Source organism: Phascolarctos cinereus, unplaced genomic scaffold, assembly GCF_003287225.1.
Source record: "Phascolarctos cinereus isolate Bilbo 61053 unplaced genomic scaffold, phaCin_HiC Scaffold_726;HRSCAF=1367, whole genome shotgun sequence".
Lineage (NCBI taxonomy): Eukaryota > Metazoa > Chordata > Mammalia > Diprotodontia > Phascolarctidae > Phascolarctos > Phascolarctos cinereus.
Genome location: NW_027556098.1, coordinates 417,216,826 through 417,240,901, shown reverse-complemented (window position 1 = coordinate 417,240,901; position 24,076 = coordinate 417,216,826). Strand labels below are relative to the sequence as shown.

Below are 24,076 nucleotides of genomic sequence, written 5' to 3'. Positions count from 1 at the left end.
CTGCGCACAACTTTCTCCTGTGCCCCACCAACTCCTTTTTTCAGCGTTCTTTTATGTGTTGTCTTCCCCAATCAGAATCTAAGCTCCTCAGCATGGGGACCTTGATTTGACTCACTTCACCTTTCTTGGTCTGTTTCCTCATCTCTAAAATGACGGAGTTGCACCAGATGTTATCTAAGTATCTTTCAGATCTAACATTTTGTGAATCTATGGTTTCTTGAGGTAAAGATGAACACATTGTAGAATGAATTACAAAAGGGAGAATTGCTAGCCTCAATTGCCACGAGCCTGGAATACCCTGAACAACACTCCTGGTCCAATACTGCGCAAGGACTTTTCCCCCTTAAATGTGGGGGCTCAGCTGGGACTTCCATCTGCCTGGTTCTCACCTACTCACCCAGAGAGGTGTCGCTGGAGTCTTTTCTGCTTGGCATCCATGGCGTTCCTCCTCTCTTCCACTGGAAGGTCACATCTGGCTTGGAAACTGGAAGCCCTGCTCATGGAGAATGATGTGGGAGAGCATTCTGTACAGTCATCTCAGAACTCCTGGTAGCCAGCATTTATTTATAGCTATAAGGGTTTGCACAGCTCTTTACATATGCTGCTTCATTTGATCCTCACAACAACCTGTGAGGGAGATGGTATTATCCCTATTTTACAGCTAATGAAACCGAGGTTAAGAGAGGTCAAGGGGCTTGCCCAGCATCACACAATTAGTAAGCGTCTGAAGCAGGATTTGAACTCAAGTCATCCTGCTTCCCAGTCCAGTACTCCGTCCAATCTGCCACCTAGCTGCCAAGAAGAAGAAGCACACGTGATAAAGCAGAAGTCAGGAGAGACCCAGGTTCAAATTCCATCTGACACTCATTAGCCATGGGCCTTTGGGCAAGTCACTTAGCCTCTCTAGGCCTTGGTTTATTCATCTGCCAAATGGGGACAAGAAGATCTTCAGAACTCACCCTACAGGGTTGTTGTGATGATGAAATCAAATAACACACAAACAGCACTTTGCAAACCTCAGAGCTCTTCAGAAAGGCCAGTCTTCATCGCAAGTATTATTACTTCCCCTCAGCAGGAAAAAGGCGTGCCAAGAAGATCCGGAGCACTGCAGTAAGATTATCTGTGTAGTAGTTCACAACATGTATGGGGAAGTGGATTACAAGTGAATTTGGCCTCAAAAAGTAGATTCATCTTTCCTAGTCTTCAGCGATCTGCTGTGGTGCATTAGGGGACAAGCTCTGACCTACTGGAACAAAGAACAGGGAAGGCACAGCCACCGGGGCACAACAACTCATCAGTGGTACCAAACAAACCCTGTTCACCTGGGAACAGGGAGTAGAAACACCCTGTCTCTTGGTCCGAAGGGATCAGAGATCTCCTCATATTATATATCTTACGGAATACGCCTGAATACCAGTGAGTCAGCCAAGAACTGGAGAAACTTCCATCCCATAACATGCAGATTCTGAGTTACAGAGGAAAGTTGTTCTTACCCAGGGAGATGAGGTTCCTATAATTGTCCAGCATCACTTCTTTGTACAAGTCCCTCTGAGCAGGCCCCCAGCTGCCCCCACTCTTCCCTGGTGAAGTCCACCGCCACATCCTTGACTGCCACTGATTCCTGAAACATCCAACACAATCCTGCTCAGCCAAGGATACCTCCTACTACAGACCTCCTTGGTGGCAGCAAGAGGTTGGTCATATTTATAAGGAGTGGCTCTCCTAATGCTCAGCCGCTTCAGGAATAGCAAATACTCTGTTCTGAATGGAGTATGGTTTGGATTGGATTGTGTGCTGATCGAAAACACTCTCTCCCCAAGTAAACCAGAAATGCATCATGACCTTCACTCCTCACTTTGGATCCAGATAAAAACTGTAGGTAGTCAAGAAAACCAAGCAACTCCATTTTGTCTGTACTTCCTTTATTTTGTCCCTGACCCTGTTTGTTTTGCAGCTATGGTCCTGTCTGCGACATTCCTTTTTGCTGAAACAACAAATATTCAGAACAGCCCCATCTTTTAGGGCAGGTATACAAAATTTCTAGCCTAAAGAAGAGCCTTTCCTATTACAGGTCTCCAATCTTATCCCTAAGCCCTCAGCCATATGAATTCAGTGCCCTTCAAACTTGGCAGATATCACACAGCCATAAAAGCCACCATATACTTCTCTACTGATAAGACCCATTTCTATCTTCAGAAGGAGGAGCCATTTCAGGAGCCCAGTTTAGTAACCTTTCCAATGTTAGGGCTAAGTAAAATTTTTTGTTAAATGCTGTATGTCCAACCACTTCCTGACTGTTTTAAACTCAAGCTGTTAACTAGGAGACTGACCTGTGCCAAGTCTAGCTTGTCATAGCAATTATAATGACCACTAATGTCCTAGAGACAATATATGTATAGACAATAGTGAGTTCTCAGAATAGGTTAAGTATGCAAGACACAGCAGTCAATGACTATAGTAATCCATTATTTGACAAACCCAAAGACCCCAGCTTCTGGGATAAGAACCCACTCTTTGAAAAAAACTGCTGGGAAAACTGGAAAAGAGTATGGCAGAAACCAGGCATAGACCAAAATCTCACACCATATACCAAAATAAAGTCAAAATGGGTTCACGGTTTAGATATACAGGCTGACACTGTAAGCAAACTGGGGCAGCAAGGAATAGTTTACCTATCAGATTTATGGAGAACAGAAGAATTCATGACCAAACAGGAGATAAAGAACATCATGCAATGCAAAATGGATAACTTTGATTACATTAATGCACAAACAAAGCCAATGAAACCAAAATTAGAAGGGAAACAGAAAACTAGGAAACAATTTTTACAGCCAATGTCTCTGATAAATGCCTTATTTCTAAAATATATAGAGAACTGAATTGAATTTATAAGAATACAAGTCATTCCCCAATTGAGAAATGGTCAAAGGATATGAACAGGCAGTTTTCAGGGGAAGAAATTAAAGCCATCTATAGTCATATGAAAAAAATGCTCTAAATCACTATTGATTAGATAAATGCAAATCAAAACAACTCTGAGGTACCACATGACACCTATCAGATTGGCTAACATGACAAAACAGGATAATGATAAACGTCGCAGAAAATGTGGGAAAATTGGAACACTAATACACTGTTGGTGGAGGTGTGAATGATCCAACCATTCTGGAGAGCAATTTGGCACTACGCCCAAAGAGCTATAAAAATGTGCATACCCTTTGACCCAGCCAATAGCACTTCTAGGGCTATAATCCAAAGAGATCATACAAATGGGAAAAGGACCCACATAAACAAAAATAATTATAGCAGCTCTTTTTGTGGTGGCAAAGAATTGGAAATTGAGGGGATGCCCATCCTTTGGGGAATGGCTGAACAAGTTGTGGTATATGAATGTAATGGAATACTATTGTGCTATAAGAAATGATGACAGGCTGACTTCAGAAAAACCTGGAAAGACATGTACTGATGCTGAGTGAAGTGAGCAGAACCAGAGAACTGTGCACAGTAACAGTTGTGTTGTGCGATAACTAACTTTGATAGACTTAGACCTTCTCAGCAATGCAAGGATCTAAGACATCTCCAAAGGTCTCACGATGGAAAATGCTATCCACATCCAAAGAAAGAACTATGGAGTCTGAATGCAGATCAAAGCATACTATTTGATACTTTTTTTTCTTCTGTTGAGTTTTGTTTCCTCTTTCTGGTAGCTCCTCCTATTGATTCTAATTCTTACTTACGACATTACTAATATGAAACTATGTTTAATAGGAATGTATATGTATAGCCTATATCAGATTGGGCACCTTTTGGGGAGAGAGGTGGGAAGGGAGGGGGAGAAAAATTTAAAACTCAAAAGCTTATGGAAGTATTGCTGATCATTCAAAATAAATTAGTTTTTTTTAAAAAAATTGTGAGTTCTCATGCTTAACTGGAGCAGGGTTTCTTAACCTAGGGTCTGTAAATTTGCTTTCTTAATTTTTTTTTTTGGTGAGGGACTCACCCACAGTCATATAGCTAGTCAGTGTCAAGTGTCTGAGGCCAGAAGATGACAGAATAAGAAATAAGTCGCTCTCATGCCCCCTCACCGACCTCTGAAAGCCCAGGGAACATGGACCCAGGAAAAAACCTGAGCCAGCGAAAACAAAGGCACCAGATCTAGTAGCCCAGGAAGGCCGGGGGCAGCAGTCCAGGAGCCCCACCTCGGCATGCCGGGGGAGAGCCTGAGACCCAGGTTGGTGGAGCAGGCCAGGGCCCACCCCAAGACCCTGAGAACTGGCCCAAATCTGCCGCGACTCAACACAACTGCAGAAGGAAAGCCCCAGGCTGACCAGCCTCGCGTGCCCGTGCAAGGCCCCGTGAGCGGCCCAGAACAGGAAAGAAGCTGGGGAAGTGCCCCCTTCGCTCCCACAGCAGGACTCGGCGGGCTCTTTTGTAAAAAGTCAGAAAAGGGGCAACCACCGAGGGGAAGGCCACATTCGAACTCAGGTCCTCTGGGCCCCAGGGCCAGGGTGCCACCAGCATGGAAAAATGACCCACTCCTGCACACGCTGTGGCTTTTTCCTCCCCGCGTGCTTATGAGCTTTTATTTTAGGGAGTAAAGGGCGAGATCACAAGGAGAAGGGGGGACCAGGGTATGGACCCACATACTAGGAGCTGAGCCAGCCGACCGGGAGAGCTATCTCTGACGCAGAGGCTTCATCAGAAAACGGGTTAAACCTCTGACCCTACATCACTACCACGCCTGTGCCCCAAAGACATCGAGGACAGGAAGGATCCATGAATGCCAAAAAAAATTTATAGCAGCTCTTTTTTGGGGTAGCCAGAAAGGGAAACGAAGGAGGGGTTTTTTATATGGGGGAATGAATAAATACATTGAGGTACGTGAATGTAACACGGAATATCATTGGGCCCTAAGAAACGATGAAATGGACAATTTCAAGGAAACTGGGAAGAGGTCTATAAACTGATGCAAAATAAAGTGAGCAGAAACAGAACAACTGTTACGATGACAGAGAAAAGCAACTTTGGAAGACTGTACAATTCTAATCACTGGAAAGATAAACCAGACAAGATCGTTAATGTAATGACAAAAAATTGTTAATACAATTGCAGCGTGGGCTGCCTCAACCTCTTAGTCATTCTGACAATGTCAAAATTACATTCCTACCCTTAAAATAATGACATTAGGTGGAGCTAGCCACGCCTTAAACCTCCACCCTGGAATCTGCAAGCCCCCACCTCAGTCTTTCCTGCTCCGGCCAGGTTACCCCATTGACACGGTTACCTCTTCTGTCAGGATTAATGGCAATGAAGGGCCAAGCAGGTTCTCCTTGCTTCGACCTGGGGGGTAAGGGTTGATGGCTGGGATCCCTAGGTCAGACCTTGCTCCCAAGTGCCACCTCCTCCCCACTCTCCCCAAGGGTATAAAAGACTTCCCCATGGGTCTCCATGCTGGGAAATCTATTGGATGAGGCAGTTTGCTATCCTGTTATCTTAATTAAAGATACTTTATTTCCCAATTCTTGGCTTTGATTTATTTCAGGACTTAACAAACCTACAAGAATGAAGATGAAACGTACCACTCACCTCCTGACCGAACTTAAAATGCAGAGGGAGATACACATTTTGATACGAGTAGTACAGAAATTAGTTTTACTGCTAATTTGCAACTAAGTATTGAGGATTAATTTTTTTTTTTGCACAGTGTGGAGGTGGATAGTAGGAGTGACAGGTTAATAAAAAATACTTGGTAATTTTAAAAAAAGACACTGTGACAGGGCTTGTCTGGGCCTGCTCAGATCACTTAACATGGAGGCTCCCTATGTCTGCTCCCCTGTAACACTGGCCAGCCAGACACAGCCTCCTCTTTCCTTCAGTCTCCAGGGCTGCACATCACAGGTCATCCATGCTGGGGCCCATGGACTGAACCCGTGAGGAGAGAGGACTCCCTTCTCCTGCCCTCACTCTGTTTCGACTTCAGCTCTAAGGAATGAGCCTGGAGGGGTTTGTCTTCCTCCTCGTTTGAGGTGGTGGAGGTGACCCCATAGTCACGGTGACCTTACTGGAGCAAGCCGGCCCAGCAGGAAGCCCTGAGATGCCGGGGTGCCTGGGCCTGAGCTCTGAACTGGCCTAAAGCAATCCCCTTCCTCTCCCCAGAGACTGGGGTAGCATGGGCAGTGGAGGGATCGGATCTCCCCATGTGCTGCGAAGGAAGTCTGTGCATTCGTGATTACACCCTCTGAAGCAAATATTTTGTAAAAGCTAAAAAAGGAGGAAAAAATGGCTTAAACCTCTGATTAGACAATAAAAGAGAAGGGGGACGAGAATGAAAAGAACCAGGAGCTGGCCCCAGGAATCAGACTTCGCCAGTCCGTCCCCAGAGAGTGGCACGGTATGCCGCTGTCCCCACAAAGAAGAAACGCTTGAACCGTAACCTAACGAGCCGCCCCTCGCCGCCCCTCGCCGCCCCGCTCCGCCCCCACTTCGCTCCCTGAAGCCACGTAAATTCCCAGGGGCGCGGAGAGGCACAGGCGGCGGATTGACATGGAAAGTTCCTCGGCAATGGCGGAGGCAGACTGACATGGCAAGGCGGCGGATTGATATGGAAAGGCGGCGGACTGACACAGAAAGGCACCGCAGCGCCAGCGGACTGACATGGAAAGGCGGCGGATTGATATGGAAGGCGGCGCCTTGACATGGAAAGCCCCACAGAGGAGGCGGCGGATTGATATGTAAAGGCGGCTTCACATGTAAAGGCGGCGGACTGACATGGAAAAACCTGGCGGCGGAGGCGGACTGACACAGAAAGGCGGCGGACTGACACAGAAAGGCGGCGGAAAGACACAGAAAGGCGGCGGACTGACACGGAAAGGCGGCGGACTGACACAGAACGGCTGCGCGCAGTACGAGACAATGACGTCATCACGCGCCAGCTCTAGCACTTTCTAGGCTTGCCTGCCTGGAAGCTCTTAGCACGCATGCGCCCCTGGGCGGTAAGGCTTAAGCAAGCTAAGGAGGAGTGTCTCAAACTTAGTTTTAGCCAGCCATTTGTCCACCCTCAAAAACCATGGTGAGAAGCTGGCTGGCTTTAAACACAAAATTCCTTCACAGTACAAAAATTCGGTATAAATCTGGCTTTTGTCACTCTGCTGCCCCTCCCCTATGCAAGCCTTCTTAGCAATCAGCCGCAGCTGGTGTCAGGGCCGGCCAGGCCTGCCCAGCCCTGACTCCAGCTGGGGCAGGGAAATCCTCTCCCAAAGGAGCCCCGGCTTTGGCACTTAGAACGCTGGGCACCTAAGCCTAAGGCTTTCCAGCTGGAGCAATGTTTGACGTTGGGCGCCAGGCTACTATTACCCCAGATGTACCCCAGGTACCATGAGGCAAGCCACATTGGGCTGGACTGAGGCAGGAAGTAGATACTCAAATGGGCAACGCCTTCCACTCAGAGATCCCATCCGTCTCATAAAATCCTCAACCTATCCCCAACAGAAAGGTGGCTCTCAGGCCCTGCTAATCAACAGCTCATTTATCATGCCCTTGACACCAGCATCCTGCTTCCCACCTGCCACAAAATATGCCCGAGGTAAATCAATGCTACCTTAGGAAGGAGCATTTTCCGGTCCAGCATCTTCTCAGATCCAGCTTCCAGGAAGACTGACCTGAGAAGGATGAACTTTTCTTTGGTCAGAGCTCCAGCTGGCCTTCTCTAACCCTTCCTTCCTCTGTTCCCAATACATTATCAGACAGCTCTGTACCCCACCGAGAGGAAAAAACAGAGCCCCCTCAACTGGGAAAGTGTCCTTTCCTTTAGAATCATTCAAACAACCTCTTCCCAGAAAGGGTTTGGGGGACCAAGAGGTGATACTGTGGGGAGATGCTCTGCTTTCTAAAAGGACAGGGTAGATGAAACTGCCATTACATAAATACAGAGAATGTTTCTGGAAGAAAGGTGATTTCCTAGATGACTTAATAATCCTGGGTGCCTAGATCAAGATAAGGAAGACAGCTTACCCAGCCCCAGTGACAGAAGAAAGCCCCTGAGCAAAGAGCTCTACATGGACAGAGATCATGTTCTATCCTCTCTACCACAGAGCTCCGTTGGCTGGTGGACCAGGGAATACAGTGTAAGGAGAGGCAACAAGGTAGCAAACAGAAGCCTGGGCATCTCAGACACTTATTAGCTGTCTGACCTTGGGCAAGTCATTTGATGTCTGTCTGCCTCAGTTTCTTTAACTGTAAAATGAGGATATAACTAGCACCTACTTTCCAGGGCTGTTGTGAGAATCAAATGAGATATCTGTAAAATGCTTAGCACATCATAGGCACACACTACATCTGCTTCCATACTATCTAAAAAAACCAAAAGCCAACATTCCCAGGCACAATTTCAGAATCCCTGAGCTATTTTCTCAGTAAAATGTGAGCTCTTTGAAAGCAGAGGCAATTCCTTTTTATCTGTGTATCCCAAAGTATAGTATCTTCTCTAGAGCAAAGTAACTAGGTGATAAATGCTCAGTGAGTTGAGGGGAAGCACGTGGTTATCCTTGTCACGGTTACAAGGGGGGAAAGGTGCACTTCACCTGACTAGAGACCAAGGCTCTGCTCTCAGACATGGACGTGAGCTCTCTTGGGCCAATATACAATGTTTCTTCCTGTCTTAGCTGGAATCAAACCTGCTACAAACCAATAAATTCCCTTTAAACATCAAATTGTTCTGCCTAGGGGGTGGAAATAAGTACTCGTGTGTTCATGGCCCTATGAACACCTTCTAAAACAAGCACCTTTAAGTGGTCAAAGACACAGTTATCAAAGGAAGAATTCCTAACTATTAACTACCATAAATCACTAATGATAATAGACATACAATGCAAAATAACTGCGCAAAGAGGCAGAGATGACATCAAATGAAAATAGCCGTCAGACAGACTGTGGAAAATCAGCTCACCAACACCTGTGGGTGGAGATCTGCATTGATACAGTCGCTCTGAAAGCATTCTGGAATTCCACAAAAGGAGTAACTGAACTGTCCACAATCTTTGACTCAGCAATCCCACTACTTAGCATATGCCCCAGGAAAATTACAGACACCAAAATAATCATAGCAACATATTTTGTGGCACCAAAAAACTGGAAGCAAAACAGGTGCTCATCAAATGGAAAATGGCTCAACACACTATGTGGTACATGGCTCTAATGTCATAAGATGTGATGGCTATGAAAAAGGCAAAGAAGTATGGGAAAGACATGTATGAACACAGGCAGACAGAAGTAAGCAGTACTAGAAACACATGTGTCCAGTGACAACACTATAAATCCAGTTATCCCTTCCACATCACAACTTTCCTCATCACGGTCAGCATAAGAAATTTAAATGGAAATTTTGGGGAAGTCACAGACTACAAAGGAAAGCCAGCAGATGACACAGAAAAAAATTTAGAAACTCAGAAATGCATAAAATACATGTATAGTATTGTATGATATCAACATATTGTATCTTTTAATACCGTAATAAGTCTCTGGTACGAAGGGAGGGCCAAAAAATTTTACGTGGATTTTCCAGACTGCAGGGGTGCCCCGACCCTAAGCCCCTCCACGTGGAAGAGAAAACAGCAGAAAGAACAAAACACGGCCTAAACAGTGCTGCAGAATTAGAACGCCTGAGTCTGGTCTCCTCTTCCCTGCGAAGGTGGGGAAACTTGGCTGCGGAGTTCCATGTGCAGCTGCAAGGCTGACTGGCCCTTCCCAACCCCGCAGGGAGGGCACAGAGAGGTTTCCTGGCAAAGATACGAAAGTGGTTTGCCACTTCCTTCTCCAGCTGATTTTAACAGATGAGGAAACTGAGGCAAACAAGGTAAACTGCCTAGCCCAGGGTCACACAGCCAGTAAGTGCCTGAGGCCAGATTTAAACTCAGGCCTTCCTGGCTCCAGGCTTGGCTCTGGCTACCACATCACCCAGCTACCCTGCTTAGTTCTTTTTTTTTTTAATTTAATTTAATTTTTTTTAAAAATTTTTTCCCCCATATGCTTTTGAGTTGAAAATTTTTTTCTCCTACCCTGCTTAGTTCTGCTAAACTGTTTTTTCTTCTGGTTTTAATATTTGTTATAACACAAATCTATGTAGGAGAGGGCTGTATTTCGAAAATGCAAAAACAAAATATATCAATAAAAATGAAGTGTAAAATATAAGACTAACAAAACTCACTGAAGTCGACCTAATTTGGGTTTTTTCTGTGCATTTCCGGTGCTTGGCATAAAGCTATGCGCACCCACAGGCACAGGCTTCAGTAATTTTTTTTACTTGTTGGGCTGAATGGCTTCTTACCTTCTTTCTTTCTTTGTCTTTCTTTTTTTTCATTGCCTCTACTCTCCCAAGTATCCCATGTATTTTAAGGCCATACCCCACGCCTGACACCTCACTAAAGCCTTTAAAAGAACTGATGTCTGGCTTCACTAACTTTTCCTCTTCCTTGGTCTCCATTATTATTTTCCAGGCCTCTCCCATTTCCAAAATGAGGGAACTAAGCCTCAGAAGGCTAAGGGATCTGCCTAAGATTGTACACTAGTCAAAGGCAGGATGCAAAAGCCATTGTGCTAGGTGCAGGAGGTTAAAAGAAAAAAACCAAAAGTCTTGGTGTACAAGGAACTTGGATGCAATTGGGGGGATAAAGAAGGCATGCAGGGAAGTCAAGACAAGGTCATTTGAGGGAAGAGAGCAGTTAACAACAGAAGGAAAGAAGCAGGGCTTGCCAAAGAGGCAGAATCTGGTCTGTGCCTTGAATGAAGAGGGAAGGGCAAGGAGGAATTCCATTTTAGAAAGAAGGCAGAGCCAATGGGAAGAGAAATGGAGTGGAAGTATTAGAAAGGCAGACAGGAGCCCATTTGTGGATGGACTTCAATGCCAAGTGGAGGAGTTTTTATTTTATTTTGGAAGGACCTGGGAGCCACTGACACTTTCTGAGTACGATACTGATCCCATCAGCCATTTACCTTGGGAACATTATTTTGACAGCAATGTGCTAAGATACATCAGAGAGGCCTGAGATGACAGGAAAGAGGAAGAGCAATGAGGAGACTGAAGCCTTCATCCAAGTAAAAAGTGATGGAGGGCTAATGCCAGGAATGCTGGAAGAACTGATGAGATCTGGCAACTAACTGATCCAGTCCTGGGAGTGAAGGAGTGGGAAGAAACAGAGACAGCTCTGAGGTTGAGAATATCAGGGAACCTTAGAACTGGGGGGAGAGGGAGAGAAGGGAAGAAGCACTTATTACACATCTATGATGTGCCAGGCACTGTGCCAAGTACCTCACAAATAGCATCTCATTTGCTCCTCACAACAACCCTGAGAGGTAGGTATTAGTATTATCCTCATTTTACAGTTGGGGAAACAGAGGCAGTTAAAGGTTAAATGACTTGCCCAGGATCACTCAGCTAGTAAATGTCTGAGGCCGGATCTGAACTGAGCTCTTAACTACAGGTCCAGCACTCTATCTACTACATCACCTACCCAAGCAGCTGTCAGGAAATTTGGAAAATGGTCAGGTAGAAAGGGAGAAAACAGATTATATTTAGGCCATCTAAATCTGAGATAAGATGCTACATCCAGCCAGCTGCTGGAAATGTGTGCCTGGGGTTAAGAGGACACATTCGGGCTGAATATTCAAACTGGGAATCATCTCTCTAGAGATGATAATGGAACAGAGGAGATTATTTCGGAGAGGACAGCACCTAGGGCAGAGCCTGGAGCAAGCAGGAGAAAGTAGCATTACAAAAACCATAGAGGGGAGATGAAGGGGGGTGGGGGAGTACGGAACGAATATCTAGGAAGAGGCAGTAGTGGTCAACGCTCTCAAACACAACAGGGAGATTAGGATGACCACTGAGAAAGTCACTGGATTTAGTAGTGAAAAGATCACTGGTACCTTGGAAAGACAAGTTTCAGATAAGTCACAGTGTCTTCTCTTTCCGGCTTGCACTACCCAATCAGCACTTGCCCCACCCTCTCTCTCCCCTCTCCCTTTGCTCTCCTCCAGCATTCCCCAATTTGTGCTCCTAGTTGAACTACTTTCAGGGCTTGCTCCATTTCCCTCTCCCCCTCCCTGTCTCTGTCTCTGTCTCTGTCTCTGTCCCTCTCTCTCTCTGTTTCTCTCTCTCCTTTTTCTTCCCAATTGTATATATCCCACAACTTCTCAATATGTCCCCCAGGCACCTCAGAATGCCCTTACTGTCCCCTACAGGCCAGGCATGGTGGCACATCCTTGTAATCCCTGCTACCAGGAAAAAGGGTGCTGGATCTCTCAAGCTCCAGAGGTCTGAGCTTCCATGCACTAAACCAACAAATACATCAAGGGTCCAAATTAAATGCAGCTTTAATATGTGAACTTGTGACAGCAGAGGGGCCACCAGGCTGCCTAAGTAGGAAAGAACCAGCCCAGGTCAGAGACTGCAGAGGTCAAAGCCCCAAGGCCATCAGAGTAGGACCAGCCCCTTGAGTGGTCTCTGGACTTCCAGCCTGAGAAGAGATAGGGAGATCTGGTCTTTAAAAAAAAAAAGTCTACTACATGTAAAATCCTGAGCTAAGCACAGGGGGAGATAAAAAATTAAAGAAGGCATGGTCCCTTTGTCCTGAAGTTTACACTGAGTGGAAAGCTATGCCAAAGGATATAGGTGAGTGCATAAAAGAGGCAGAGCCAAATGTGTTGTGAGAAGCAAGAAGAGAATTCTCATCACTGGATGCAGGATATGAACAGTGGAAGGGAAAGAAAGAAGCATTGATATTGTGGCCACTACCTGCCAGGTACTGTCCTAAGTGCTGTCAAAAATATTATTTCATTTGAGTAGTGAGGACAGGTTTCCTGTGTGGTTCAGCTGTGTCTTATAGGATTTCAGCAGGTAGGTACAGGGGACAGAGGTCATTGTGGTGCCAGGCAAAACAGCATGCGCAAGAGGGGCTCTTCATGGGGGTGGCATTTATCCAATTCATGATTCTAGATCAGAGGTCTCAACCCTGGGCCACATTCATGCATCACTCCTGTGTGTGCCAGAACCAGATTAAAATGGAATTGGTAAATATTGAACAAAACAAATAAAGACACAATAAGACACAGATGACATTACATTTAAAACGAAGTCAACATGTGCCCACGGAGATCATACACACAGCTCAGTGGTCCTCATTATTAATTTGACACCACTGTTCTAGAGCACGGGCACAAAGAGGAAAATTCTCTCAGATAAGACTAGAAAAGGGAAGGGGGGAAATGATTTCAAATTGTTGAGGGTCCTGAATGTTCAAAAAAAAAAGAATGTGAATTGTAATGCACAGGTGGATAGGGATTCGCTGAAGTGTCTTCAACAAACAAATGATACACTCAGGTGTCTGCATGAGGAAGCTGAATCTGGCAACAATGGGATAGATGGATGGATAGGTGGATGGATGGAAAGACAGATGGATAGACGGATGGATGGATGGACAGAATGGGGAAAGACAAACAGAGAAGTGAAAGGCAGGTAGGAGGCTACTGCAGTAATCTAAGTGGCTCCATTTAAGGTGAAAAAGAGAACAATGAGGATTGAGACTGGTAAGGAGAAGCCATACTAAGGTGAGAGAACTCTCATCTGTGTACAGCTTACATCAAGCTTCACCTACTCAATGCTCTGTAGGCAAGTGACTATTTTAAACCTGCTCATTTCTAAACTCTTCATAGAGCTCCAGCACATTCCCCACTTTGACTAGTCTTTCTTCCCAAATGGCCAACTCCAATTCTACCCAAGGCATACTGTTCCACTGAACTTTTTAGGCTCACAGTATCCTTCTCTTCACCTTTTTTCTTTCAGTGCCTCAGCCACAGTCCTATAGAGAACTCTGAGTTTACCTTGAGTGAAAGGCCACATACACCTTCATCTCAGCCCCTAAATTTTAGCCTTTCATACCTCTCTCCATATGCAGCATTTGTTTCCCTGCCTACGTCAAAGATTTGTTCACTATTAAGGTTGGGATGAGTCACTTGAGAACGATACTCACAGTTTACTACAATGGGCACCCATCCCATTTAATTTTATAATGCTTCCCTACCATGAGCTGCCTTCCACAGGAAAATACGGCTAGGGACTATTCACCAGTTACCACAAGTAACAGGTTAATTCCTTTCTTCCCCAACTAAACATATGCTACCCATATCAAACCAAAATGTACTTTCTTCAGGAATCCTTCATTTCTCATCTGAACCCGTTATCAACATCTTTTTTCCCTGAATTTCTAAAAACTTGAATGTCTCTACCTACTCATTTTGGTCCTTTTAAAAACAATGCTAGAAGAGGCATCATTAATACATATAAAATAGTTGGTCTTCCCTCAAGGAAACTGAAATCTCCATAATAAACTGGACTGTCAATTCAATGTCTTTTGAATTCACAGCACCAAGCTCAGTACCAAGCACATAGCAGTAATAAATTGCTGAGCAATTTAATTAATTGGGGTCAGAGGAAAGGGACACTAGTGCCTGAGATTATCTCCATCTATCTCTTATTTATAGGTTGCCTCAAGGTTTGCAAAGTGCTTTACTAATATTATCTCATTTGATCTTCACAACGCCCCTGGGAGGATCCCCTTTTACAGATGAGCGACTGAGGCAGGTGAAGTTTTTTGCTCAAGGTCCCACAGATAGTAAGTGTCTGAGGCTGGATATGAACTCAGGTCTTCCTGATACCAGGTCCAGCTTTCCACCCACTATACCACCTAGCTGCCTCAATTGTTCCCAGGTTATTTCCCCCATTAGAGTGTGAGCTCTGTGAGGGCAGGGACTTGAGTTTGCCCTTTTTTGTATCCCCTGTGCTTAGCCCAGGGTCTGGCACATAGGAAGCACTAAATTAATGCTTACTGACTTGACACCAGCTATTCTGGAAAGCATTCCTCAAGGTGTAAGGACTGCATCCATCACAACGGACCCAGTTTCCTCACTTCTGGCATATGGACCAGAAGCATTTGCACACCCTGAGAATCTAGGTATTATTTCAGCAAAGAAGAAAATCCAACTAACCTGGCACCTGGCTGTTGGGATCACAGGGAACATTCTCTCCTGAATGCTTCCCTCTTGGGGAAGAGCAGAGTCCTCAGAGGCAGAGCTGGGAAGCAGAGAGGAAACATGAGAGAGGCTGGCACTTCCCTGGTCCCAGGGAAAACAAATCCCCCACCTTCAGAAAGGGCCTGAGGTTAGAAGAAAAAGATGGCACAACCCTTGCTCCTCTGCTCCCAGGAGAAGGGAAAAGGGCCACAGTCCTTGCTGCCTGGGGAGGACAAATTTTACACACAAGTAACTGAAGGATGGCCTCCTGAGAACAAGTAAATAGCATTTCCTTCAAACCCCCATGGATGTGACTGGAAAACCTCACACTTCTACAGAAGAGGAGATTGTAGGATCAAAGATTGAAGGCTTAAGGGGAATTTCAGAGATTAGCTCATCTCAGGTTTTACACAATGTTTGTACCACATAGAAGCAGTAAATGGCACAGCCAGGATTCAAAACTGAGCTCCCTAAATCCAGAGTTCTTACCAATGAATGCCCCAGGCAGCACAAGTGTGAAGTTCTACACCCCTAGTTCCCAAGATGAGAGAGAAAAGGGTTAAGAGCTTTGCTATCTAAGGGAAATGAAGGCACCACACAAGTCCCTGAAGGGGGAACACAAACAACCAACACCCCCCTCTCCTTCTCTTCCCCGACTTTAAATTCTGGGGTCCAGGTTTAGCCCAAGGTAGCAGTAGGGATGGATACAAGGCCTGCAAATGATTGATGATGAATGAATGAATGAATGATGAATGAATGAATGAATGCCACTGAATGCCCTTTCTCCCCTAAGCTCAGGCTCAGAGGCTGGGTGCAGGCCTGTGACCAGGTTCATTCCAGGAGTTTCAGCTCCAGGATGAAACCTCCCAATCCATAGGGCTCTAACTCTGGAATATGGAATCCAAAGAAAAGGCAGTCTGGAAAGGGCAGAAAAGGGAGGAAGAGAAGGGGGAAAAGGGTGGGAGGAAGGAAGAGAGAGAGGAAGAGAAACAGAGAGAAGGGAGGGAAGAGGGGAGAAGGAAAGGAGGAGAAGGGGGAGAGAAAGAGGGAAATGGGAAAAGAGGAGAGTTAAGGTGACCAGGGGGACAGGGGGAGGAGGAGAGGAGGGAACGGGGTAGAAAAGATGAAGAGGGGGAGGGGAATGAGGAGAAGGCAGAAGTGGGAAGGAGAGGAGCAGGAAAAGGGAGAGGAAAGAGAGAAAAGATGGGGAGGGAAAGGAAGGAGGAAACGGAGAAAGGACAAGGGTGAGAAAGGGAGAGGGAAGGCAAAGGCAGAAAGGAGAAAAGGGGGGCAAGGCAGCAAGGGGGAGAAAGAAAAGGGGAAAGGAGGAAGGGTGCAAGGAGGGAGAGGAGGAGGAGGAGGAAGGAGGGAAAGGAAGACGACGACGGGGGCGAGCGGGAGCCGGGACGGGGCAGCGCGAGACAAGATGGGGAGGGACAGGGGGCTCAGGCGGCCTCTCTCACCAGGCGAGGAAAAGAGGACAACGAGGAAGCGGAAGTCCCCCTCGGGTGGCCTGGGCCCCTGCTCCGACATTTCCGGCCCTCCCCCACTCCTCGTTAGTGACAATTTCCATGGCAACTGACTGAGAGCGGTCCAGGGACTGAAAAGGAGGCATCGTCACCGGCAGTGCCTTCTGGGAAAAGAAGTCCGGCGGCTAGCGGTGGCTCCTGCGCCTGCGCAAGAGAGGGGCGCGCCCCTCGGGCCTAGGCTTAGCCCACGTGGTATGAGATACAAACGCGTAGTCCCCTCCCCCTTGGCCTCCACGGCACCACCTCCATCAGCCCCCATCCCCCACCTTTTTGTACAGCCTCATTTTTCCCAGACCTAGGATGAGTTCCTTTGTCTGCCTTCGCTTTATCCTGCTCTGTAGAGGAGCAGGCTGAGGTGGTCCCCAAAGACCCCTCGGGCTTTTTGGATGATTACTAATGGTGAAGAAATAATGAATTATTCTTGGTTAGCAGGGCTTAACCCAATGTCTGGATAGAGGTGCTTAATAAATGCTAGTTGACTCTGGTCAGTTTAAATAGTAAGTCAACAGGCCAACAAGCATTTATTGAGCACCAGATGTGTGCCAGGGGCTGTGCTAGGCACTTGGAATACGAAAATAAAAAATAAAAGAACAGTCCCTGCACTCATGTCCATTTCCTTGGATGAGGGTGAGAGATGGGCGGGCTCTGCAGTACTGACCGTGTGGCCTTAGAATGTCCCTGTACCTGGGAGTCTGTCTCCCCGCAGCTTGTCCTGGACCGGCCTTGTGGGGCGGGCCCCTGGATAAAAGTAGCTATTTGCAGTTCTGCATTCATCAGTAAGCATTTATTAAGGGGGTCTTATGTGCTTAGCCCCGTGCTAAGTGCTGGGGATACAGAGAAAAATAATTTTAAAAGGTCCTTGAGGAGTTTACATTCTACTGGGGGAAATAACACACACACACACACACACACACACACACACACACATGCTTTCTCTCTCTGTCTCTCTGTCGCTCTCTCTCTGCCTCTGTCTCTCCCTTTCTGTCTGTCTCTCTCTGTTTCTCTGTCTCTGTCTTTCTGTCTCTCTGTCTCTCTGTGTGTGTCTCTCTGTCTGTCTCTCTCTTCCCCTTCTCTCTTTCTCTTTCTCTCTCTCTCTCTCTTTCTCTTTCTCTCTCTCTCTCTCTCTCTTTCTCTCTCTCTGTCTCTCTGTCTCTCTCTGTCTCTCTTCATACAGAGCAAATGGCAGATAATCTCAGAGGAGAAGGCTTCAGGAGCTGTGGGGAACAGGAAAGGCTTCCTACAAGAAGGGGACATTTGAACTGAGTCTGGAAGGAAGCCAAAGACAGAGGTGAGAAGGGGAGAGGCAGCTAGGTGGCACAATGAAAAGAATGTAGACTTTTTGTTTTGATTTGGTTTTTTGTTTGTTTCAAATTTAAGGCTTGTTTATTGTGGGGGGGGGTTGATTGTTCATTCATTCATTCATTTAATTATTTTTGGAGACCAGGTCTCCCTATCTTGCTCAGGCTGGAAGAGCCACAGCCACTCACAGACCCAATCCCCATACAGATAGGCACAAAAGATTTCAATTGTTCAGTTTTCCCAGATGAGGCAGGATGCCACTCCATAGGCAGCCTGGTGAACTTCTTCTTCTTCCACATTGAGGCTGGACTAGGTGCAGCACCTGGTCTACATGATTGGTGTTAGCCCTCCTAGGACTCAGAACTATGGAATTCAAGGTGTCCTTCAGCAAGAAGTGTAGACTTAAAAAAGAAAGTGTACACAAAGTCAGAAAGATCTGAGTCCAAATCCTCTGTCAGGTGCTTCCTGGCTGTGTGTCCCTGGGTATGTCACTTAATCTCTTTCCGGCTCAGTTTCCTCATCTGTAAACTAATAGCATGTAGTTCCCATGGATATAGTGAGAGTCAAATGAGATAACCTATGTACAGCATTTTACAAACCTTAAAGCACTCTCTAAATGCTAGCTGCTATCATTCCAGGTATATATAGGGGATGTGAACCCCTCCCCAAACCATTTGAACCCCGACCACCTGAGAAAGGCCTAAAACCTGGATTGGCCAATCAGGAGAGACATTTTGGCTCACTCTGAGCTCAACCTACCATGATGCTTTGCATGCTCTGGCATAACAGACATGCTTTGCTTTGTTCTGTGAGTGAACCCAAAGTGCCCCTTCCAGTGTCAGCCACTACAAGGCCAGATGAAGCTGCCCAGAAGCATTATTCTGCGAAAGTCAAGGTGCCTTGACCCAAGCACTGTCTTGAATAATGGGACTTTTCTTATCTTGGTATTCTATAGACACATACTGTATTATATTATATGATGTCATGTTAATGATGGAAGAAACACAGACATCCTGGGTCTATAATTTCAATTGACACTTTGACACTTCTCCTATCTTATTGTACTTACAACCTATCCAGTTGAGAAATTCCTTTCTCATATCATGGTTAACACATATAGAGGCTCTAATTTTGGCTGACATAGGCATCCTGAGCCAGGAAGAGATGGAGGGATAAGAGGGAATTACTCTGAAGATGTAACGTCCCCTTTGTCTGTCCATCCTTCAGATCATTGTCTATAATGAGCTCCCATGCCTATCTCTAAATGAATGTTCCACAGGCTTTGAGACAAATAAACCTGCACATGCAGCCTAATTTTGTTTGTGTTTCTTAGAACAAACTCAGTAGTGACAGACAGGGACAACCAGTGCAAAGAGAGGAATAGATGTGGGTACTCCCTTCAAGACACCAAATGCAATCTACTCAAGCTCTCTCATCCATTGCAGCTCTTGTCCACGTCCTGTCAATCTTCCAGGGACAGTGGCCTCAACATGCTGGGCCTCTACCTCCTAATCTCTTGATGATACGTCAAATCTATTGGCATACATGGGGTATCCATCCCAGCCTCTTATGACTTGCTCTCACCTAAGATCAGTCCACTTCCTTCTCTAGGCACACATCTCTCTGATGGTATCCCCCCCCCCCGTGGAATGTAAGCTTCCTGAGAACAGAGACTGCCTTACTTTTGTCTCTGTATTCTGAGTACTTTCAATAATTAGGGCTTAATCAATGCTTGTGAATTGGCATTTTTTACGTACCATTTCTGCACTGCCTTTTATAGGTTGCAAGTTGCTTGTGCCTACCACATTCCTTTCCATTTTCCTGGAGGAAGCCTATAACCTTAATTCCTCAGAGACTGTGCTATTCTATGACTCACAGCCATCCCCCAGGACCAGGAGAATATTGATGCTAAGAAGATATGCCTTGGTTTCTTGGGGATGCTTGGACCCATCAAAAGTAATGCCCATCTTTCCAAAGTCAGTCCCAATTACCCTCTTCTTCCTATTCAGTTCTGGACAGTTCACAGCCCATGTGCTATGTTGTTTTGGGTTGGTGAGAAGTCATTGCACTAATTTGGAACTATGCCCAAAGGGCAATCTAACTGTGCATATGCTTTGATCCAGCAATACCACTGGTAGGTCTGCATCCCAAAGAGATCATAAAAAAAGGGAAAGGACCCACATGTGCAAGAATATTTATAGCAGCTCTTTTTGTGGTGGAAAGAACAGAAATTTAAGGGATGTTCATCAATTAGGGAAGGGCTGAGCAAGTTGTGGTATGTGAATGTAACGGAATACAACAACAGTTAAAACAATGAATCTACCTAACTATGAATGAATGAAACATTTTCTAAGTGCTTTCTATGTGCTAAACACTGTGCTAAGCACTAGGGACACAAATAGTAAAGGAAGACTGTGCAGTACTCGTTCCACAATTGTTAGGATGATTGTACTTATATCAATTAGTCAGTCAATAAACATTTATTCAGTACCTACTATGTGGCAGGCACTGTGCTAAACACTGGGATACAAAAAAAAAAAAAGGAAAAATCAGTCCCTGCTTTTAAGAAACTCATAATCTAACAGGGGAGAAAACATGCCAACAACCAAATCCAAACATGTTACATACGTGGTCACTGATGTTGAGTCATTTCTAACTCTTCATGACCTCATGAACCATAGCACGCCAGCACTGTCTATGGGGGTTTCTTGGCAGGGATACTGGAGTGGTCTGCCATTTCCTACTTTAGTGGATTGAGGCAAATAGAATGAAAAATAGAAGAGATTGTGAAACATCTCATCAGAAAAACAACTGAGGTGGAAAACAGATTGAGGAGAGACAATGTAAGAATGGTAGGACCACCTGAAAGTTACTTGATACATTTTTACAAGAGATTAAGGAAATTGCCCTGAAGTTCTAGAACAAGAAGGTAAAGCAGAAATAAGAAAAAAAAATAACACAGATCACCACCTAAAAGAGATCCAGGAGGAAAACTGACAGGAATATCAAAGCCAAGTTCCAAGGCTCCCAGGTTAAGGAGAAAATACTGTAAGCAACAGGAGAAAAAAAAATAAATATCATGGAGCTAAAATTAGGATTACACGAGACCTAGAAGCTTCTATATTGAAGGATCATAGGTCTTGGAACACTACTTTTCATAGAGCAAAAGAGCTGGGATTATGAACAAGGGAAGCTTACCTGGCAACGTTAAGTAGAATCCTAAATGGGGGGGAGGGGAAGGATATTTAATGAATTGAAAGACTTTCAGGTATTTATGACAAAAAAAAGCAGAACAATGGAATATTCAATAAATAAGATCTAGGAGAAATATAACATTTAAGACCAATTATAAGGCACTAAATAAAGTCCAACTCTACTTTTTATGTGTGAAAATGTTATCAGTACTCATATGACTGTCATCATTATTTGGGTAGTTGGAAATAAAGGTTTGAGCTGAGCTGTGTGTGATGGGGTGATTCTAAAAAATAAAACTTTATAGGGAGAGATAAAAAGGAGTAATTATCTTATACAAATGAGGCATGAAAGGAAAAATTGATACAGAAGAAGCAAGTCGTGGGGAAGGGCTGATAGTGCTGGAACCTCACTCTCATCAGGAATGGGTTAAAGAGAGAACAACATCTATCTTTAGAAGGGTGCCACAAAACAGTCTTCTAAATCTAGAAAGGAATAATGGAGATAGGGGATAAGATAAGGGAGGGTCTTTTAGATGGATGTGTAGATTAAGAATTAGGATAGGGGAGATAATAAGGGAGAAACTTTTAGAAATATAGGCAGATTAAAGTGGAAGGTGGGGGGATAAGGGAGGGACTCTTATGGGGAGTGGATAGATTAAGGAATAGGAGGGCAAGGTAGCTGCTAAAATTAAATTAGACCAGTGAGGAGGGATAGAGTAAATGGGGAGAGAAGGATAGCAAGGAAAAAATAGGATGAAGAGAAATGCACAATAAGTAATTATAACTTAGAATGTGAATGGTATGAATTTCTCCATAAAATGGAAACAGCAGAACTATCTGCTACTGGCTAAGAAATGGACAGATGGATTAGGGAAACAGAGTAGGCATACAAGATGCAGTAATAAAGGACTATAGTAACTTTGGGTTTGACAAATGTAAAGATTTAAGTTTTGGGGATAAGAATTCATTATTTGGGGAGCAGCTAGGTGGCACAGTGGATAGAGCACTGGCCCTGGATTCAGGACGACCTGAGTTTAAATCCGGCCTCAGACATGTTACACTTACTAGCTGTGTGACCTTGGGTAAGTCACTTAACCCCATCGCCCAGCCCCCCCCCCAAAAAAAGAATTCATTATTTGGTAAGAATTGCTGGAAAAGCTAGAAAGCAGTCTGGCAGGAATTGGGCATAGACCAATATATTAAATCATGTACCCAGATAAGGACAAAATGGGTACATGACCTATATAAAGGGAGATATCATAAGAAAATTGAAAGAACATGGAACATATTACCTAACAGACTCATGGACAGGAGAATAATATGTGAAGAAATAAGAGATAGAGAGTATTGTTGAAGTGCAAAATGAAGAACTTTAATTATTTTAAATTAAACAGTTCTTGTATAAATAAAAGCTATATAGCCAAGATTAGAAGGAAAGGGAAAAATTGGGGAGGGGGGTGAAACTTTCATAGACAATCTCTCAGGGGTCTCATTTCTCAAACATATGGAGAACTTTATCAAATTTATAAGAATACAAGTCACACCTCAATTGATGAATGGTTAGAGGATATTAACAGGTAGTTCTTTGATGAAGAAATCAAGGCTGTATAATTATTTGAGAAAATGCTCTAAATCATTATTGATTATAGAAAAACAAATTAAAATAACTTTGAGATATCATCTTACACCTATCAGATTGGCTAAAATCATGGATGTTCTTCAATTGGGGAATGGCTAAGTAAGATGTGGTATATGATTATGATGGAATCCTGCTGTGATAAAAGAAGTGATAAGCTGGTTGATTTAGAAAAACATGGGAAGACTTGGACCTATGGGAAAATGCTATCCACATCCAGAGAAAGAACTGACAAATAGAAATATGCATAGTATGGTCTTACATATGTGTTAGACCCCTCCCCAAACCATTTTGAACCCTAAGTTATAGAACTTCATGGCAATTGTCCTTAATTTCTTGTAATGATGTTATCAAGTAACTTTCAGGTAGTCCTACCATTCTTACATTGTCTCTCCTCAATCTCTTCTCCACCTCAGTTGTTTTTCTGATGAGATGTTTCACATTCTCTTCTATTTTTTCATTCTATTTGCCTCAATCCACTGAAGCAGGAAATGGCAGACCACTCCAGTATCTCTGCCAAGAAACCCCTGTAGACAGTACTGGCACACTATCATTCATGGGGTCATGAAGAGTTAGCCTGAGAAAGGCCTAAAACCTGGATTGGTCAATCAGGAGAGACATTTTGGCCTGCTCTGAGCTAGACCTACCATAATGTTTTATGTGCTTTGGCATAACAGACATGCTTTGCTCTCTGAGTGAACTCAAAATGCTCCTACCTGGGTCAGCAACTACAAGGCCAGATGAAGCTGACCAGAAGCATTCCTCTTTTTATGACGACAAGACAAGGTACTTGGAACCAGACACTATCTTGAATAATGGGACTTTTCTTATCTTGGTAAACACAGGTATCCTGATCTATAATTTTAATGGACACTTTGACATTCTCCTACCTTATTGTATTTAAAATCAATCCTCTTAAGAAATTCCTTTCTCATATTATGGTTAAAACATATAGAGACCATAATTGTGGCTCACATAGGTACTCTGAGCCAAGAAGGGAGGGAGGTGTGAGAGGGAATTGCTCTGAAGATGTAAGGTCTGCTTTGTCTGTCCATATTTAGACTCATTTTCACAATGAGCTCCCATGTATATCTCTATATGCATGTTCCACAAGCTTTGAGAGAAATAAACACTCACATGCAGCCTAATTTTGTTTGTCTTTCTAAGAATGAACTTAGTAATGGTTGATAATATATATACATTTATACAGTATATATACATATATGTGTATATATATATATATGTATGTATGTTTATGGATACGTGTATATACGTGCATATATTATTAACAGGATTTTTTACTGAGCCAGTCTCTAACCTGAGAGTGATGAAATAGCAAGCCAGAGACTACGTGCCAG

General features: G+C 44.5%; 1 protein-coding gene across 4 annotated transcripts in view; it reads right to left on the bottom strand.

Annotated features, from left to right (window-relative positions):
• Nucleotides 1-16,688, bottom strand: part of LOC110219955 (homeobox protein otx5-B-like) — a 62,020-nt gene extending 45,332 nt beyond the window's left edge. The window contains exons 1-3 of one of the 4 annotated variants that reach the window (XM_078145946.1): nt 16,524-16,688; nt 15,037-15,121; nt 1,494-1,621 (exon numbers count right to left, since the gene is read on the bottom strand). Coding sequence is in view for 2 of the 4 variants with exons in the window: in XM_021003734.2 (XP_020859393.1) it covers nt 398-438 (41 nt within the window). In the remaining 2 variants the exon portion in view is untranslated. Of the gene's footprint in view, nt 1-397; nt 494-1,493; nt 1,622-15,036; nt 15,122-15,549; nt 15,780-16,523 lie in introns of those variants that run through there. The other 3 variants (XM_021003734.2, XM_078145945.1, XM_021003740.2) reach the window with 3 other exon arrangements.
• Nucleotides 16,689-24,076: the final 7,388 nt, after the last annotated feature.